General features: G+C 38.7%; 1 protein-coding gene across 3 annotated transcripts in view; it reads right to left on the bottom strand.

The window, feature by feature from the left end:
- Positions 1 to 1,540: 1,540 nt before the first annotated feature.
- Positions 1,541 to 19,646, bottom strand: part of tafa3a (TAFA chemokine like family member 3a) — a 112,700-nt gene continuing 94,594 nt past the window's right edge. For 2 of the 3 annotated variants that reach the window (XM_026166964.1, XM_026166963.1), the window contains 3 exons: positions 16,207 to 16,356; positions 15,272 to 15,396; positions 14,294 to 15,057 (listed from right to left, as the gene is read on the bottom strand). In XM_026166964.1, the coding sequence (XP_026022749.1) occupies positions 14,941 to 15,057; positions 15,272 to 15,396; positions 16,207 to 16,356 (392 nt within the window). In that variant the 3' untranslated portion in view covers positions 14,294 to 14,940. Of the gene's footprint in view, positions 2,301 to 14,293; positions 15,058 to 15,271; positions 15,397 to 16,206; positions 16,357 to 19,646 lie in introns of those variants that run through there. The other variant, XM_026166965.1, reaches the window with a different exon arrangement.

The following is a 19,646-nucleotide window of genomic DNA, read 5'->3' as shown; positions in this document are numbered from 1 at the left end:
GATTAATCTTAATGAATTATGCAAATAGCCTTTATCTCAAATGATTTAGCAATGTTTCTGTATTGTTTTATTAATGCACTTATGAATTACTCTGTATAATCACATAGCTTTTCCTCAGCCATTCACTGTTTGTAATTCATCGCCAGGTCTTTATTAAATCCATGGTGGTCTCCAGTGAATTGCATGCAGGAATGAGAAATTAGTCATTACTGTAATTTAATGATTTCTAACCAAACAAGAGGCAACCTGGATCACTTAACCATAGCAAACCTTCTCATTCCTCCCCTTCAGCATCAGTCCCTGGGGTCTGGTCTTTGGGAGCAAGCTTTTTACATTTTTTGCTTAATTAATTGTGTTTAGTATAAGAAGCATTCTGTGGCAAATGTACCGCTTCACTTACAGATGGAAATTGACTTAGAAAATATGAAATTCCTCATAAAGTGAGGGTTTGTTTTGAGTCTAGACTGAAGCTTTTTCTTTTTTTCTCTCTTTTGCAATCTCTGGATTTATGAAAGTGTAGCACAAAGTAATGTTTGATTTTTAAAAAAAAAAAAAATTTACAGAAAGAAATTACTAAAATGCCATTTTTGCACAGATTATATGATATTTTCCTAGAGTCATAAACATGACACCTATAGAGGAAATATACATTATAATTTATTTTATTATCATATCAGAAAAGGGTGGCACATAATATACTGTGATTTCCTGTCCCTAAGGTATACATCACATGCAGGTGAACTATAATTGCATCCCTAACTTTCTTATGACTTCTCTAAGAAACCCAGTTCTAACCAATTTTCATGATAGAGCTTCCCGTCCATCAGTAACTATAATAACTATATTATATGTGTCAAGATGAACGGACGTTTTATTTGATCTTGAACTCCACTGATTCAAATGGCTACGTCATTAGGGCTAAATAATCCTGTGCCTTTTACTGATTGTCTTCCAACCTCCTGTTGTACACTCTTCAGTCTAACTCCCTCAGAAGCTTTATTTTACTACACATAGTAACAAGGATTTTGGATTTATAACAGAAAAAGCCTCATGGGATCTCAAAAAACAAGTAAATAAGTCCTATAATTTGATTGTGATGGGTAGCATTAATTTAATGCAATAAACCAAGGATGACACTAACATCTACTTTGGGAAATGAACCAAATAGGATTAAGGTTGTTTAGGGTAAGAGATAATTATCTCCCTGGACCAGATTTCAGATACTTTTTTTTAAGTCTGTTAATTTTGAGAAGAACGTTGCAATGAGATTTCACCCATTTGTATTTTTGAACATGGCCTACTTTTGCATTTGCTGATTTTCAGATTTCAAATCCACCATGAACACAACCTTGATTAGCTGTGAGCTCTCCCCCTCTTCCTGCTTTTTTTGTCAGATTATTTGCTTGACCTGCTAATTTTAAGTCCCAACAGCTCCTGCCTATACAGCACTATGGCCTGGTATGCAAAATGCCTCAACAGAAAGAGAAACTGTAAAAAAATAAAAAAATAAAAATCAAACTTTCTTTTTTAAACAGCAATATCCATTAAGTTAGATTTATTGATATAATACTGACATTTGTAATGAATAGTAGTCACCAGGCTTTGAAAACAACAGATACCATTAAAACATTTTGGCAGAACTGAGCTATGTTGACCCTTGGTGAGCTGTAGCGAAACATCTTACATTTTTTTCTTGGTTTCATTGTTGTGGCATTGTCTTTTTGTCTTTCAGAAAGAAGACTTGACATCCTAACAAACTTAAAAAAGACAAAACACTTTAAATTAACAAAAAGAAACAGAAGAGATATCTGCTCCATAAGGCTAAAAGGAACGGAAATGCTTATGATCTCACGAGATCAACACAGATATGCATCAAGAGTCCTGGGGCTCTTTGTGGCAAGAAAATAACACAAGTTTCACATCACATGGTTTTGTTTCAAGAGTGATTTTTTTTTCTGTTATCCAGAGTCCTTTAGTCAATATATATCTTCACTGTTGAGATCTCTAGTCCAAAGGAATAAAACTATAATACAAAGAGAGATTTGGTGGGCAGTAGAGTTCAGAGACAGCTACTGTTGATGCTAGATCAAATGTCAGGAATTTGTTTGGATATGTAGTCTTATACGATGCTCCCTGGTCCCTGGTTCATTCACTTGAATGTCCGTGATTGTTGTCCTCATTGGTCCCTGGTTACCACCAATTCTCAAAACACGACATCCAATTGTCCAACGGTGTTGATCAAAGAAACAGTGTCTGGTTTCAAATGAGGTTATCCTTGAAACAGACGACTATCGGGTGACCTAGAGACAGGGAAGAAATAAGAAGTTAGGAAGCAGAAGGAAATACTGCAAATGGTTTGTGTTCTTATTTGACTATTTATAAGGCCAGTTATGGCATAAACTGTTGGTGAAGGTTTGTTTGTTTTAGGTTGTTTGTTTTAAACCTGCCCACTTTCAGGTATTTTTTCACACATTGAAATCTGAGGCATTGTTTGAGCATGGATATCTCAAAGTGAAGACAAACACTTCACTAGCTTTTCTTACCATAAAATTGAATCAGGACTTGTAATTTGGCACACATGCAAATATAAGTGTGCCAAATGAGTATTGGCTCATTAAAATATGAAAAAAGCATGGCATTCATAGTCACAAACATGAGGAAAAGGCTATTTCCATTCAACTGCCATGATGGGTTGAGCAAATATGACAGAAAAAAAACTATCAGTAGATTGCCCACTTGAATTCCAATATAATTGGAAGATGACCTGGGTTACTATATATAACTAAGAAAATTGTCTAAGATGTTCTAGAAATATTTAAAATTAAAATGTTTAAAAAAAAATTCTAAATGTTTTAAACATTTGATGATTTGAAACAAACTAACCTATCTATTCATTAAAAAAATCCAAAATACATTTCTGACGCTCATGATCACTCATAATCAAAAGGTGAAAATTATCACACAAAAAATACCACACTGCTGCTGTTATAATAAAAGAGCATAATGTTTTTGCTTCGTTATGACTGAGAACTTCTAAAAGTTGCACACATTGACCTTGGAATGCATGTGGATGTTGAGCATAAATAAAACGCTTAATGAACATTAGCATTGGTGATTGCTGATTATTTTAGCAGCAGAGCTTTATGGCCGTGTTTGCCTTTTGATCCAGTACATTAGTCGAGACAAAAATATTTAAATAATTCAAAAAACAATATTCACATTATATACAGATGTTCACAGCACAGATGTTCACAACACAATCACCAGACAGTGTTCTTTGTAGAATTAACTACAAAGTGATGTCTTACATTTTCATCCAGCGCCAGCTTAAATTTCCAATCTGTTAAATAAATTGGGTTATGATGAAATACCTTCAGAAGTAATGTCACTGCTGTGTACCTCAGCTGAGCATGCCTGGTTCTAATTACTAAACACCAAGTATCAAACTAGCAAAGAAATTGTTATAATACTTTAATATTAAAGTAAATAGTCGAACTTTAAATATACAAAAGTCAAGCTAGTACTAAAAAAATATCCATTACCATTGCTATCGATTCTTACCATCTGACTCGCCTTGGAATAGTAACTTTTCCATTAAAAAAAAAGTTCTTGTTTTGATGCTACATCTTAAGCAATTTATATCTCTTGAAAGTCTGACAGGTTCAAGGTGCTCATTTTCCCAGCATGGTATGTTTATAATTCTAAAACCTGAGCTCTTACAAAAAAATGGCACTCAGTAGTAGTCAGATGTAATGCAGTGTGCATCTTGGTCAATGATTTCTATGCAGACAGAGGGAATATTATTATTCATGATGGCATACAACTGGAATAAGTATTCTCAGATGTTTTCATGAATATTAATATAATGGATTGAAAGATGCAGTTTGTAGCTACTACGCTCACTTTAAGCAAATCTCTAAAAATACTCTGGGAGGTGAATGCTGTTCTTTGTTGGTTTGCCGTTTAAAAAGTAGAACACAAGTGACTCTGTGACTTGGCCTGTGATGCTAGACAGACTTTAATACCAACACAGACAGACACACACACACACACACACACACACACACACAGAGACAGACAGGCAGAAAGGTTGATATAAGAACAGGTGTTCCTGTGTGAATATTTGCACTTTAGTGCTATTCAGTTAGAAGTTAGCGGGGTCTCACCAGTTGAATCAATAAGGACCTTACCACACACAATCAGTGTTCTGAGCAAAGCAATCCAAAAGCTGTATTGAAGTGTGATCTTTCTGCTGCTTAGAGCTGCAGCTGATAATACAGAGCTTGCTGTTTGGGGAGCCACAATTTAATTTTCACTTCCATGTGGCAGTCCTCGGGAATCACGGGTGTGAGAGACAATTTGAAAATTAGTAGGTCTTATATTACTTTTGTAGGAAGCTGTAAACAGAGTAGATTCATGGTGTGGCTTACAGTTTTTTACAGACGCTAGGACACATTTCCCAAAACTTAGGTCACTTTTGCAAAACTCTTCACACAATTCTCCTAACTGACCTTCAGCTTGGCACAGCAGTTCATTTCACATTCAAAATGCACTACAACTACCAAAACACTTTATTCAGGTCTCAAATAAACTCATTCTTCCAGAACACTAGCAAAGGTTGACAGCCGACAAACACACTTTGTCACCCACAAAACAATGACCTAAAAAACACTAACAACATGTAGCATTACACAGTGTTTTCTTGTGTAAAACAAGGACACATCTCTGTTTATAATTTCAATATATGTTACTGGAGTGAATCAGACATCATGCAGAATTTGTTAATATTTGTTTATGTATTTTTATTTTTTTGCACTAAGTAATCCCAAAATACAAGAATTTGTATACACACCATCCACTGATACACATACAATAGTAATGCTAATCTACTCGGTCTTCTCCATTTGGCCACAGGTTCTCATCCACATCACATCTTATGTCATCTAGGGCAACACACCTAGGAAATAATCTTCTGGCTGCCAGAATTGAAGGAGTTGAAAAATTGAAGGAGTAACACCTGTGTAGATGTTCATCTACAATGAGAATAAGCTGTGGCTGGTTAAACTGCATTTTTAGATTTAAAATATGTTTCAATAAAATATTGCTGTTGGATTTTGCTGTCTTTTTAGTTTTTGCATTGTGTTATTGTTTTGGCCATAAGTTTAACAGTTTTGAAAACAGTATGTAAGTACATGCAAAATGTCCTGTCCGTACAAAGATTTTTGGCAGTTGTTGTGTCTGAGTGAGAAGATAATTCATGAAATTTGAGAGATGTAGTCATTGAAAGCATTTTGTGCCAAAACAATGATAACTGATCCTCAGTTTAGCCCACATAGACTTCTGTTGTGCTCACTGTGTGAGGAGTTTTGCAAAAGTGACCTAAGTATTGAGAAATGTGTCCTAGCGTCTGTAAAAAACTGTAACATGAAGTTAGGTCTGGCGATTTTGTCAACAGTATAAGAGAAAAATTTTGGCACATTATTACTGCTACAGTGTCCTAGTGTGACCTACAGTGAAATGCACAAATACACATGAGGGTAGAATTATTAGCCCCCTATGAAAAGTTCAGTATTTCCAAAGTGCGGTTAAACAGAACAAGGAATTTTTGCAAAAGCTTTTCCAAACATGCTAGTTTTATTTTGGATGTTTAAAAAGAACGCACTTCTAGTATGCATAGTATTTCTCCAAGTTGGCCTTGACATTTGATAGCGGTTTGAAGGTCTCTTCTGTTCTCTTGCTCGGCAACCTCCCAGGTAATTTCTGTTCAGGGTTCTCATGATTGTCTTATTTGAGGCTACAGTATTTCTCTCCAGAGTCTTTGAAATCTTTTGCATCAAACCTCCTTCAAGCTTGTTTTCTATTGCACATGCCACGATCCTGGGTCTTATGACCCAGTGTTTTGAGTTTTAGTTCATTTTGATGTTTATAGTATGTTTAAGCTCATTAGGTTTCCTATGTTCATTTGCTTATTAGTTCCCCCTTGTGTTTTCAACCCCTGTGAAGTCTCCCTTGCCCTTCGTGTGTTTCATGTCTGTTGTCTTATGTTGTCATGTCTGCCTCTCATGTTTCCAGTTTTATTTTGAAGAGATCTCGTGTTTTTATATTATGGATTATGTTTTGAGTCCTTTGTTGTACTGTTTCTTGTTTCCCTAGATTTCAGTTATGGTTATCATAGGTTTAGTTCTTTGGCTTTGTAATATGGCTTCCCTGTGTTCAATGTTGTGTCTACTGTGACCTCTTTGTACCATGTTTCTGGTCCCTATAGTCTGTCTTCTCAGTTGCTGTTAAGTTTGCATGTTTAGAGTTCAGTCAATGTGTTTCCTGTTTTACTTTGAAGGTCCATGTCTCATGTGCGTGTTTCTAGTTTTGCTTCCCTTGTCTCGTCCAGCCTGATTACTCCCAGCTGTGCTCTCCTTCTGTGTCTCATTCCCTCGTTATCCCTCTGTGTATTTAAGCCCTGTGTTTCTCTTTGTCAGTGTTGTAGTCTCCCTCATGCTGTGTGTGATTCTCCCCGTATGCATTTGAATTAGCTTTTCCCGGTTTAGTTTTGTATTGCTTGTGTTCTATTTTCCAGCAATAAAGCTGTGCTTTTGAGTTCAAGTTCTGTCCCCGTGAGTTTGCGTTTGGGTCCAATCCCTGCCTGCCACACAGCCGAAACATGACAGCACTCTTTGAATTTCTTCATGATACTTCTCACTCTAGTTCGTGACAATTTAAAATGTTGTGATAATGCCATGTCCTGATTTGTGAGCATCAGCATTTCATTTTCCTCAAGTCTAAACTGATTTATTTTGTTTTTTACTATCATTCCTTCTCAAAGGACACCTTAAACCCTTTCTGCAGTTTTTACACTACGTGTAAATTGGAAGATATCCCTCAGTTTTAACTTGATGTTTCAAGCAGTGCGTGTGTGTGTGTGTATCTCCATGGTTGGGGGGGGGGAGATTATTTTATTTTATGCTTTCTAAAGAAACTACTATAAAATGTTATGTTAAAAGTACAAAAAAGTGGTACATTTTTACAAAAACCTCATCTGTATTTCTGTTTTCAGGCCATCCGTTATTACATTTGCACTTATTATTATTGTATTGTTAAAAACTAACAAACAAAACAAAAAAAATCTATCTGTTGAATCAGATTACTTAATCCCTTTGCCTGTTTAGTTGTGTTTTACTTCCTGCTTGATTTGCTAGCTGTTCTGTGTCTGGTACTGACTTTAACTTGCCCTGTCTCGTTATGTTCATCATCTTCAGCTGTGTTAGTTCTCCACCCATTACTTCTCCCATTTGTCGTTTGTTGTGTTGTATGTGTAGTTGTGTGTCCTTGTAGTAGAACATTTCCTGTATTGGGATTCCTAGTGTTTTCTGAGTCTGGATTCCCTGTGCTTCTTGTACATTCCAATAAATCTTGGATGTTTGGATTCCGTGGTTTTGCTCTTTGTTCATCCCCAGATGTTAGACTTTGTAATTTCTTGACTTATCAGCATTAAAAGCTTGTTAATATTTTACTCCTGTCTTCTGCATCCTGTATTTGTGCCGGTAAATTACCACCATACACGCACAGTCTTTTCTATGACACATTGCATCCTTATTTATAATATTTAATTTTTAATTATTACATTTCACTTTATTGCTCAGTAACTGTGAAAACCCCACAACTTCTTTTATACACTGAAGATGTTTTCTATTGTAAAAGGAAAGTTAGAAAAGTACAAGTACAAACACATTTGTGACTGCAGAAGCAGATTCTAACGGGCATTTGACCTCTTTAAGAACTAGTGACAGAGAGAAAAAGCTTGGACACTAAACAGAGTAAAACCACAGCAAAACAATGTTAGCAGTCACAAAAACCTGAAGCCTAGCAAAAGCTTATCAAAGCATTTAGCATTCATTGGTTTCTGGGTGTCATTGTGATGGTTGCTGGGGAGTAAACACACAAAGGGGAATCAGCAGAAGTCAGCTCCTTCGGGTTTAGTGCTTAAGTTGCTTCAGGATAAAAGACCACACTTGACTGTTCAACCGCAGGTCAGTCACATTAATAATCTAAGACTCCGCTTTGGATGGATAGCTACTGAAGCACACGTATGCAGAAGCACATTCGTGTATACACTATTGCCATATCCATGAGAATCAGCACATCATTGTTAAGTAACAAAAAGACTAATTCACAGTTCTAGAGTTTTTCATTGTGCAAATTACATAGTTGATGTCAGCCTCAATCAATGATTTAAAAAGCAAAACAACTGTCATTAAACGTATTTAGCTCATCTTTCTGAGCTGTCTATTGATTAAACATTTGCTGAGCATTTCCCTGCCTTTTAACTCTAAAAAACAGTTTTATTCTCATGCTTTCGACTGGCAATATAGTTGGGATTCAGTTTCAAGAAAAAACTACCATTGTGTTCATTGATATTTTCTTTTATAGTCATTTTAATCAATTAGAAGATGGTATAGGGTTCCCCGTTGGCAGATGTGTAATGATGAGAGTTTATTTCAGGCCTGGACGGTGGAAAGAAATTCCAATAAGGCCGCTTGTCATTACTGGACTAGCAGCTTTGGACTAACAGGTTTGTTTTGAGACCAGATATAGTGTGAATAACCAGCATCAGCACTGTTCTGCTTTTCCATTACCTTTCAATGAATTTACCTTTGTGTTGGAGTATAAACCATCTATTTAAAGGAATTTCTCATGCTTATTTCTTTCTTGTTGTTTTAACAATACGCATTTTCCGTTATATTTTGGCCAGTAAAACTTATTTTCTCATGTGGATATTGTCTCGGAAAACATTAGATTCCAGCTAGGGTTATTTGTCCTCTCAGGTGAACTGCACCTATAATTTATCTGATACATTGTAGCTAAAATGCATACACTTTACACAGTTATGTTAGAGAGAACAAGAGATATTTTCACTTTTTTTTTTTTTTTTTTACAGGAAAAAAAAATCTCTCTTGGACAGCTATCAATCAACACACTTCAACACATTCTCTACAAGCGGCACCTGTCAAGTGGAAAGCCTCTCTTTTTGTTTTGTCTTCTGATTGATGAGAAGTGAAAAGCAGGAACAGCCGAGGTTATAATTCCTGACATTACGAGCAGAACCATAACGCTAGCTGCTGCTGGACATGCTGAGAAAGAGGTAACAACTGGAGCTGTCTGAAAAGGGGCCTAGGGAGGTGTTAAGACATCTACTTTACTGATGTGACTTCATCATAACTGAATTGACACTTCTTTTTAATCGAAGCAACACTGCTGGGCAATAAGTACTGTAGGAGGCATGTACTGCAAAGTCTGTTCTGGACCCTTAATGTTCCAAATATGAAAAATAACTTACAGACTGAAGAGTGTAAACTGAGCTCAGTCTTAAAGCAGTATTGTAAACAACAGTGGGGTTACCTTTTGTTCTCTAAAGCATTTCTGCCCACTGGTTTTGTAAAGACACCGATAAAAGCTGTGAAGCCAAAACAAACTGTAAACTTGCAAGTCCTAAGTTCAAAGAAACCAATATGCAGTGTACTGTAAAACCAGGCCACCTCTGACCTTTCCCGTTCTGTACACGGACTTACTTAAATTAATGTAATTATGACTGTTATTGGACTTTTTACACTTTACCCTAATCACGTATTATCTAAAAAATGGAGTGTAAAATATAATTTTCACCAGGGTTTATGTCTTTCAACCTAAGTTGTAACCAAGACTTAAAAGGCTTACATTTTGAATCATTGAAATACTATTTTTGGATATGCTCCAGTTTCATTTGTTGGGATTTCTATTCAGAGAGTAATAGACTTCACAGAAACATTTACTGCACCAATGCCACACTTAAGAACCTGAGCTCAGTCCTCAGGAAACCCTCCCTTCATTCCTCAGAATGATGCTAACTGTTGAGATACTCAGGTACAGAGCCCTCTAGCAAACATAAGCCGTCCCTGGCTTGCTCTCTGTGGGAGGTAGCAAGGCCATGAGCATGGAGCGACCCCCGCTGACTCCCTAATCAAAAAAGAGTCGAGGTTCTGACGGGTTCTACTAGCCACCTGGACCCCTGCTCGTCTGTGCCTCTGTTTCTGCTTTCCCATGGCTGTGTGAGAGGGCATGAATTATTAACCCGGCTAAAATAAAAAGCTCTGCTTCATCCCAGCCTCCTGTAGGCATGAATAATGGAAGAGGCAGCTCAACTACAGGCGTTTGGTGAGTCAAACAGTGGACCGTGATGGATGGCTAAGGGCCTACTGTGTCCCCCCTCCTCACCTACCATCCACTTCAGGTCCACCACACCCTCAAACCCAAAACACACTTCCAGATAACCTCTATTAATCTCCAGAAGTGCTCCAGCTTGAGCCCTCCTGGCTCCTTCAGCATATCCCACTCGACAATTTTGCTTCCTGGGGGAATATTTGTTCGTTGTTTGTTTGTCTTTCTCCTGCCATTGCTTGCCTTTGTTTTGCTTCTCTCTTGCACTTTGGAAGTCAAATGCAAGCCTATTCGAAGGCAGGCTGTGATTCAAGCCTCCTCTCACTTAACCTTAATGCAGAAACCTTGAGGATGAGATGGCAACATGGTATACGAATCTGATCAGTCATGCGAAACATTTCGTTCATCAGAGGCTGCAGTTTCCATCTTGTATCAGTGACCTCAGTGGTGTACAATCACATTGTCTGTTACAGATACGATAATTGTTTTTTGCTTACAAAGTAGTCAACTACCAACTGCAGTGCAGACTCTCATGATAATTGTATTTCTATATTTATTCTAGTCATATAAAAGATTATATCTGACTTTCAGCCTGTAATGATTTAATTGCTTTGAGTGTGAAATTATGCATGCAGAAAAAAGACAAATGTCTTATTGCATATATTAATGAAGCACAAAATGAATATCCAGTAATCATTTTGACACTAAATATTTTGCAGGCTGGCTGTCTTAAAACAAGCTCAACTGTCAACTTGTGATTAAAACCCTGAGCTCATTTCATGATTTAATAATTGTAATTCATCACAAGTGCTATTTAGATATGTCAGATTATCTCTTAAATCCCCCAAAAATTACATTCTGACAGAAAAAGTTTAAAGAAACCAGTTGTGACTAATGTTACAACAATTGGCTCTGATTAAATAAGCATTCCTTTTGAATGTTGCTTAACAGGAGCTAAAGATAAAATAAACTAAAGCCATAATAAAATATACAGCATATGCTATATTTATCTCAGGTCATCTCCAAAGTTGTTTAAGAACATGGTGAAGGTTTGGCAGTATCTCTATTTATATGCATTGTTATGATGTAGCTCGGGGAACATATCTCTATATCGGTCCGATAACATACCTATCATCAGTATATGAATGTGTGATATTCTTCATTTCTTAATTTCACATCTACTATAATGTGTTCAGCATATGTATACACTAATGGAAAACTTTATTAGGTACACCTGTTCAACTCCTTCTTAACACAAATAACTATTCAGTCAATCACATGTAGACATGGTGAAGATGACCTGCTGACATCTTGATGGGAAGAAAAGTGGGACCTTTCTTCCCACTTTTGACTCAAACCAAGCATCAAAAGTACAAAGAAAGTTCATTTAAGTGACTTTGAATGTGACATGGTTTTTGGTGTGAGACAGGCTGTCCTGAGTAATTCAGAAACTGGTGATCTACTGAGATTTTCCTGTACGACCATCACTGGAATTTAGAGTGAATGGTGCAAAAACTAGTAGTAGAACAAATCTCTGAATGTACAACAGCATTGAACCTTGAAGTATGTGGCCTCCATTAGCAGCAGAAGACCACATTAATGTTACTCCTGTCAGCTAGGCTACAATTCACACAGAATCACTTAAATTGGACATCTGATATTTAATAATTCTTCTTCTTTATCATTTTCTGCTGAAAAATTCACATGTTAGTACCCATCATTGGATGGCTGCTTCCATCCATCCATCCATCCATCTTCATCCGCTTTGTCCGGGGCCGGGTCGCGGGGGCAGCAGCCTAAGCAAAGAGGCCCAGACCTCCCTCTCCTCCAGCTTATCCGGGGGAATACCAAGGCGTTCCCAGGCCAGCCGAGAGATATAATCTCTCCAGCGTGTCCTGGGTCTGCCCCGGGGCCTCCTCCCTGTGGGACATGCCTGGAACACCTCACCCAAGAGGCGCCCAGGGGGCATCCTTGTCAGATGCCCGAACCACCTCAGCTGGCTCCTTTCGATGTGGAGCAGCAGCTGCTCTACTCTGAGCCCCTCCCGGATGGCCGAACTTCTCACCCTATCTCTAAGGGAGAGGCCAGCCACCCTTCGGAGGAAGCTCATTTCTGCCGCTTGTATCCGCGATCTCGTTCTTTCGGTCACTACCCACAGCTCGTGGCCATAGGTGAGGGTAGGGACGTAGATCGACCGGTAAATTGAGAGCTTCGCTTTTACACTCAGCTCCCTCTTCACCACGACGGACCGGTGCAGCGTCCGCATTACTGCAGCTGCAGCCCCAATCCGTCTGTCGATCTCCGGCTCCCTTCTCCCATCACTCGCGAACAAGACCCCGAGATACTTGAACTCCTCCACTTGGGGCAGGAACTCATCCCCGACCCGGAGTGGGCACTCCACCCTTTTCCGGCTGAGAACCATGGCCTCAGATTTGGAGGTGCTGATCCTCATTCCCGCTGCTTCACACTCGGCTGCGAACCGTTCCAGTGCGAGCTGGAGGCCCTCACCCGATGAAGCCAACAGAACCACATCATCTGCAAAAATCAGAGATGAGATTCTGAGGCCACCAAAGCGAAAGCCCTCTGCCACTTGGCTGCGCCTAGAAATCCTGTCCATAAAAATTATGAACAGAACCGGAGACAAAGGGCAGCCCTGGCAGAGCCCATCACCCACCGGGAACGAGTCCGACTTATTGCCGGCAATGCGAACCAAGCTCTTGCAACGGTTGTATAGGGACCGAATGGCCCGTAGCAATGGGCCAGACACCCCATATTCCCGCAACACCTCCCACAGGACACCCCGAGGGACACGGTCGAATGCTTCCAAGAGGATTAATATACCTGTCACAAACCTCAAATCATCTCTAACTGGTTTCTGGAAAGTAACTGCACTCAAATGGCTTCCACAATCTTGATCTCAGTCAGCAATGTGCAGCTGACAAATTTGCAGCAACCGTATGATGCTGTTATGCTGATATAGACCAAAATCTCTGAGGAATGTTTCCAGCACCTTGTTAAATCTATGCCACAAAGGCAATAGAGGATCCAGACTGATACCAGCAACGTGTACCTTATAAAATATCCAGTCAGTGTACAATACCATGCATTTTTATTGCCTTCTTTACTTGGAACCAAGCGTTTTCCAGAAAGCCTGATTGAGCTTTTCAGTCCAAAACAGTTTTAAACTGGCACCTTTCACTCCATGGCTGACGCAGTTGGATCATATATTACCGTAATTGTCGGGCTATAAGCCGCTACTTTTTGCACAAGCTTTGAACCCTGCGGCTTTTAGTCAGGTGCTGCTTTTCTATGGATTGTCCATGATTTTTGTGGTATCGTAAGACGATTTGTTTTGTTTGTTCCGCTGTTGTACGGCACTACGTTGCCTGATCGGGGTTCAAGAGTGGTATGTTGGTCACATGTCCGTCCGCCAGGCAATGTAGTGCCGTACAAAGTAGCACGAAAAACAAACTTCAAAGTAGCGCTACGCGTTCAGCGGGAGGCGTGGATGATGAGCGGCGATAAACTTGCGAAAAGCAAGTTATGCCCAACTCCACCAGTGGATTCTGACAGCGTGGAAAAGTGTGAAAACATCCACGATCACCAACGGATTTCGAAGGGCTGGACTGCTGCATGATGGAGAGGAGGACACCGCCACGGCCCTTCAGAGGGTGTTCGACTCTGACACTGACAACGAGGATTTCTTTGGTTTTGAAAGTGACAACGAAGGAGAGAAGCGGAGAGTGGATGACGAAGCCATCCTGAGCCTGTTCGTTTCCGACATTGGAGAAGAGGACTTTGGTGGTTTTAGTGCGCAGGAAGATGGTGGTGAATGACTGACTTTTCTTCTTGTTAAAGCCATGTCACTGCACCTGAGCCTAAAAGGTAGGCCGAATCTATTTTTCTGGTGTGCTGTAGGTTATTGTTTTGTACTACATTTGTTACTCATTTATGAAGCACAGTACATGTTTCATACTTGTAATTACCGCTACTTGTACATATACTTAAAAAGTTATGCAAATATGTACCCATAACTTGTTTTTCAAAATACTAATAAAAGTGATGTGTCTCCAAACAGCCATCTCTTTCCTGACAATTCCCTTTGTGCATATTCTCTTACATATGATAAGTCAACAGTAAATACGGTAAACACATTTAGCCTGTCAGCTCCCTACAAAGTTTCAATGATTGTGCCAAGGTGGGAAAAGAGGATGTAATTGTCTGGTGTATTTAACAACACTTGAGCGATCATCCCGTGTCCTGCCTCCTGCAGCTCAAGCCAGGCAGTTTGTTCACATAAACCAACCGAATTTTTCTAACATAATCTAGAATTTGGATGATTGAACACAGTCAGAAATTGTCCAAACTACCTACTTTAGCCTATTGTACGTTAAGTTCTATTGCTACTATTTTGCTAATATAACAAAACTAGATTTGTTTTCTGGCTAGCTATACCAATCTTCATTTTACACATTCCTTGGTATTTTGTGGATAAAATTGCTTTTGAGTTCAGTTGTGCCAAAATAAACTGAGGGTTGAGGCCAGAATTCTTTGGCTTTAATTGTATTGCATGGAAGAGTACATTTCAGCAGCAGCTTCCCTTTACATCCTGGTCTGCCCCAGAGCCTGCTGCATTGCCGAATACCTCATCTAAATGCTGCAACCAAATTAGTAGCTTAAGTAAAATACAATAAACTGACTGTAGTTAGACAACAAAATAGGTCTAAAAGTAAATAGATTGCTGAACTTAACTCACCCCCTTCCAGTGCAGAAGCTGATCGCTTCAAGATACACTTCACTGATTCTCCCCTGTGAGTCACATCTTCCTCTCCTGCTGCCTTCTACTCTGCCTACTCTGATCTCATTCATCTGAAGTTAATGAAAAAAAAACTTTCAGTGCTTTCTTAGGTTTTCTTCCTTTTCTTTCACCTCGCACCTCCCCGTTATTTTAGGGTCACATTTTCTTACAGCTTTTATTCTAGGCTGTGACTTTGTTATCACTGTGTCATTGTGTTGATTTTAGCAATTTAATGAATGAAGGCGCGAACCCACTTTTTACTTTCAAACACAGAACTCAACACACCTTAGTTGTCTTAACTTTGTTTCCTGTACTGCAGCTCCATCCTTTGAGATCAGGCAGCACTTTACACTCTTCTCCATCCATGCAGGGATGCATCTGGCACCACCACTTCTGTGCAACTATGGATGCTGGGAGTAAAATAAAAGTGGAAATAAAGGAAAAGAGAAAAACAGCAGAGTAAACAATTAGCACCATGCTGTTTAAATATGTAGCGTTCTTCTGCTCTGACTGAAGTAACAGCAAGTGCCTTTGACTTCTATACACAGCACAGTGATTAACGAGAGCACTTTGATCTCTAGCTGGTGGTGGAGACCTGTCAGTCCTGCTCCAGAGTGTTTTCAGGCCTGAATTACAGGGCATGGGTCAATGTCAAGCCAGTGAGAGTAGTGAGCAGGTGTGTTAAGGTGTGTGGAGGATGAATGTTTGTATGTAGGAGGAGAACAAAAGCGTGCAGCAAGCTTATGCGTCAAGATTTTTTGTTGCTTCAAGGAGGCCTATAGGGCAGAAACAGCTTTCCCTGACATTTCTAAAGTGAAGGGAGAACTGTCAAAATATGGAAGCCTTGTCAGAGATATTACAGTGAAAAGAGGAGATAGGGATCGATTCACCTGTAACTGAGGCCACTTTTGACATAATTTTAAATGACCTGGCCTTCTGTCTATTCCACTGAACATGTCTGATATAAAGCAGACAAACAGCTGAGCGAATGAACTGATAAGGGAATTGATTTGAAGATTATGAAGCCTTTGGGTTATACAACAGCAATCTCAACATTGTATTTTTTGCTTCACGAGAAACTCCTTGTGCCAAACGATCAGTGAAATAAGCACCAGAGGCACAGTGACAGGTGTGACAGGTTTACACCGTGCCACATTTCTACCCTAATCAGAATTTGGTCTCAAATCATCACCAAAACTGTAATGAGAAGCTTGGCATACCGTCTACACAAGATGGAGCTGCTCTTGTTGTTCCTGCCACCTGTCCAGGGAAGCAGGAGCATTTGACAGTCTGGGATCGCTCTTCGATCTTGTTCTTGTTGCAGCATCGATGTGCAGCAATTACCTCACAGGTTCCTGCTTTCACATGAACTGGAAACACAAATATACACAGTGGTTAGAATATATGAGACGGCCTTTTTCAAACTGAAATATCTCTCACCACAACAACAAAGCTACAAATACCAAGACTCTAAATGGGTAGTTTGTATAGAGTGTTTGTATTTTTTAATATAAGAGTGTTTTCTTTTTCTTATAATGCGTGGTATGTCTTGATGCATTCTCAATCATCCAGGTAAGTAAATCTCCAAAAGCTGATTCTGTTCATCTGGACGTATATTTTTTGGATCCACTGAAAATCACATTAAATCGTTTAAAGGAGCATTGCGTTAGGAGATCTATTTAGCCAGTACTTTGGTCACAAGAGGAGGAGCGCATGTTGTGATTGTGGGAGAAGCTGGAGCTCCCATAGAAAATAACTGCAAGCAGAAGGGTACAAACTCAGGGCCGTCTTGCATGGAACCAAAACTTTCAACCACTGAACCTCTATTCCCTCTCTGAACGTCCAAACTTGTTTTTGATATTCTGCCCCATTCCCATGTGGTTGCACTAAAAATGTAATTCTTTGCAAAGGTTACTTTCTAATACAGATTATCTAATTGTCCTTACCTTTCTTGTATCATTTAGGGAAATTAATCATACAGAAGACTCCAGTGCAGTTGATGGGAATCATTTTAAATATACAATTTTGACTAATTACAGTCAGCAGTGGGCTTGGCTAAAAATAAATGAAAGTGCCCATTTTTATGGTGATGGATGAACATAGTAAATAGTGCAGCACATTTCCAGCATTTGTGGTACACTAAACTAACCAGTTGCGGGTGGTACTCTCATATTACTGTACAGATATGTAAGTTTTATCAGTTTTGCAAGAGAGCAAAGAAATTTAAAGATGCCCAAAAGCTAACAAAATGAATAAAAACAAGGTACACTGGCATCTTTTGGTAATATGGTGTCAACTACCCAGCTATTAAAGTATAGTACAGCTCAAAAACTTTTTTTTTAAATTCAGAAAGTTCAAATTTCATAGATTCTTTATTGGTTACCTCTAAATTAAAATATTTCAAGTCCTTTTTGCTTTACTTTTGATGTTCATGGCTTATAGCTCATGTAAATGAGAAATCCAGTATCCTAAATTTTTAGAATAGCTCCAATGATCAGTTAGAAGGATTTACAATACAGAACATTTCCAATGAAATCCAATATTTAATCTAAAAAGAGAACATTGGTCCAAAAAGGCATCTGGCACTGTTCTTTTTCAACTTAGTTCAGATAAGCAATGTTGTCTCTGGCTCAGGAGTGGGTTGACGTTAGCTCTGACAGTTGCAGCCTCTTTCCTGAGGATATCTGTTTGCAGTGGCTCTTGATGGTCTAACACCAGCTTCTGTTGTTTGTGCAACTTTTCCTACCACACTTTTCAACTTTTTATCAATATGCTTCAATACAGCAGCCGCACAGCCAGCTTCTCCAGCCATGACCTTCTGTGGCTTACCCTCTCTGTGGAGTGTTTTGATGATCGTTATTCAGATAACAGTGAAGTCAACAGTCTTCCCTATGATTGTGGTTACATTCATTGAACTAGATGGAGACAGCTATATTGTTTGAATAGTGATTTACTCAAGTTCAAAATGGCATATTCTAATAATTGAACAAATATTTGATTTTCAAGCGTTACAAGCAACAATTCTGGATTACTTGGATTACATGGATTAGTAATATGAAATCCACTGTACAGTTCTTTCCAACAAAACAAGTGTTCTGCAGAGCTCAAGAGAAAGTAGTCATCCAGTATGAAAGATAGTATAAAGCATAGTGCTGAGAAAAGGTGCAAGAGAGACTGTTGTTAATGTTTTGTCAGGACACGAGTTTTGCCCCATAGAAGACTGAAAAACATTTCCCTTTGTGCTTTCATGCCTATATTATTATAAGGAGAGTCCCACTAGTACCAATTATCTGTTATAGTGAAATCTTATTTGAAACACCAAAACACCATAGCTACTTATATCCAGGTCATACCCCAGGTGGAGGAGCCTGACTTTGAACTCCATGTAGCTCCACTGGTCCACATACCATATCCTTGAGCGGCATACACAATGCAGCTCACCCATAGTTGCAACCAGAGGACAAAAGTAACACCTTCGATTAGGGTAAGCCTAATCTAACTGATAATATAACATCAACAAAAGACATAGTTTTAAATTATTTGGCAAAATAATGGCAATACAATGCAATACCAGTTACAAGGACATTGTTTTTACTGTCATTAGCTTTGATGAAACATCAATACTGCTCTTTACATTATATTCATTACTTTTCTGGATAGACCCATCTCAATGCTGTGCATGTTTGTGTTTTGGTACCTAACAAACACTGCTGCATAGGTAAAATAAATAAATAAAAACAGCATCTGAAAAGTTCTGACAATACTATCAGATAAGCCTTAATTATGTCTGTAAAGATTTTCCAATTTGGGCCTCTTCTTGAAAATAAATTGCAGCGAGCTTCCATCTTCCCATTAGCTAGCAATCCTGAAATCTCATCTACAACATTAAAAACATTTTGCTTCCAATCAATAAGGTGCTATTCACATTCCCACAAAAGCCAAGACAACAATTGACGATTAAGTGCTTTTCAGTGAGCAGAAACTTACTGATGCAAAAACAGGTCAGGCTGCATGCCCTTGATGTGATTATCTTTAAGCCACCAGCACGCCCCCGGTCAAAGTTAATTTCAAAAGTTGGAATAGCTTTGTCAGAATATTCAAACTTTGTTAAGAGATAGATGCACACGGACAATAGGTGATCCCTAGAGGGGCAATGGGGGAAGATAGTCATTGTAAATTACCTTATTGTGAGGGAAAACAAATAGAGCATTAACTGATTAGTCATTACACCTTTTATATAATGGATATAATGGATTAATAACGGCTTACATCAAAACAATATAATTGCATCAACTCAAAGATAAGGCTAGATATCACATTCAAACCCTGTCTGAACTCTGATGTGCTTCATTTATATAGTTTTTTTTTTCTGTATACATCTCCACGCTACCATTTTTCTCTAGGTAAAAGTCTCAGTGTGATTAAAGAAAATGTTTGTTTCTTTCCCTGAATGACCTGGCCAAGAGGGCAACAGACATCACAGCAATTATTAAAAGTCACAGTCTACAAGAGTTAACACAATATGCAGATTGCATAAAATAAATATCAAGGTCAAAACAGGTTCAGTGCAACTTGAAGAGCAACTACAAGAATCCAGTCTTTTATAACTGACTTATTATTTTGTAAAGTGGGGCAGCATAACAAAGCAAATGTTGTCGTT

The sequence above is a fragment of the Astatotilapia calliptera genome, chromosome 5 (assembly GCF_900246225.1).
Source record: "Astatotilapia calliptera chromosome 5, fAstCal1.2, whole genome shotgun sequence".
Classification (NCBI taxonomy): Eukaryota; Metazoa; Chordata; class Actinopteri; order Cichliformes; family Cichlidae; genus Astatotilapia; species Astatotilapia calliptera.
This window is presented reverse-complemented; position numbering and strand designations above follow the sequence as displayed.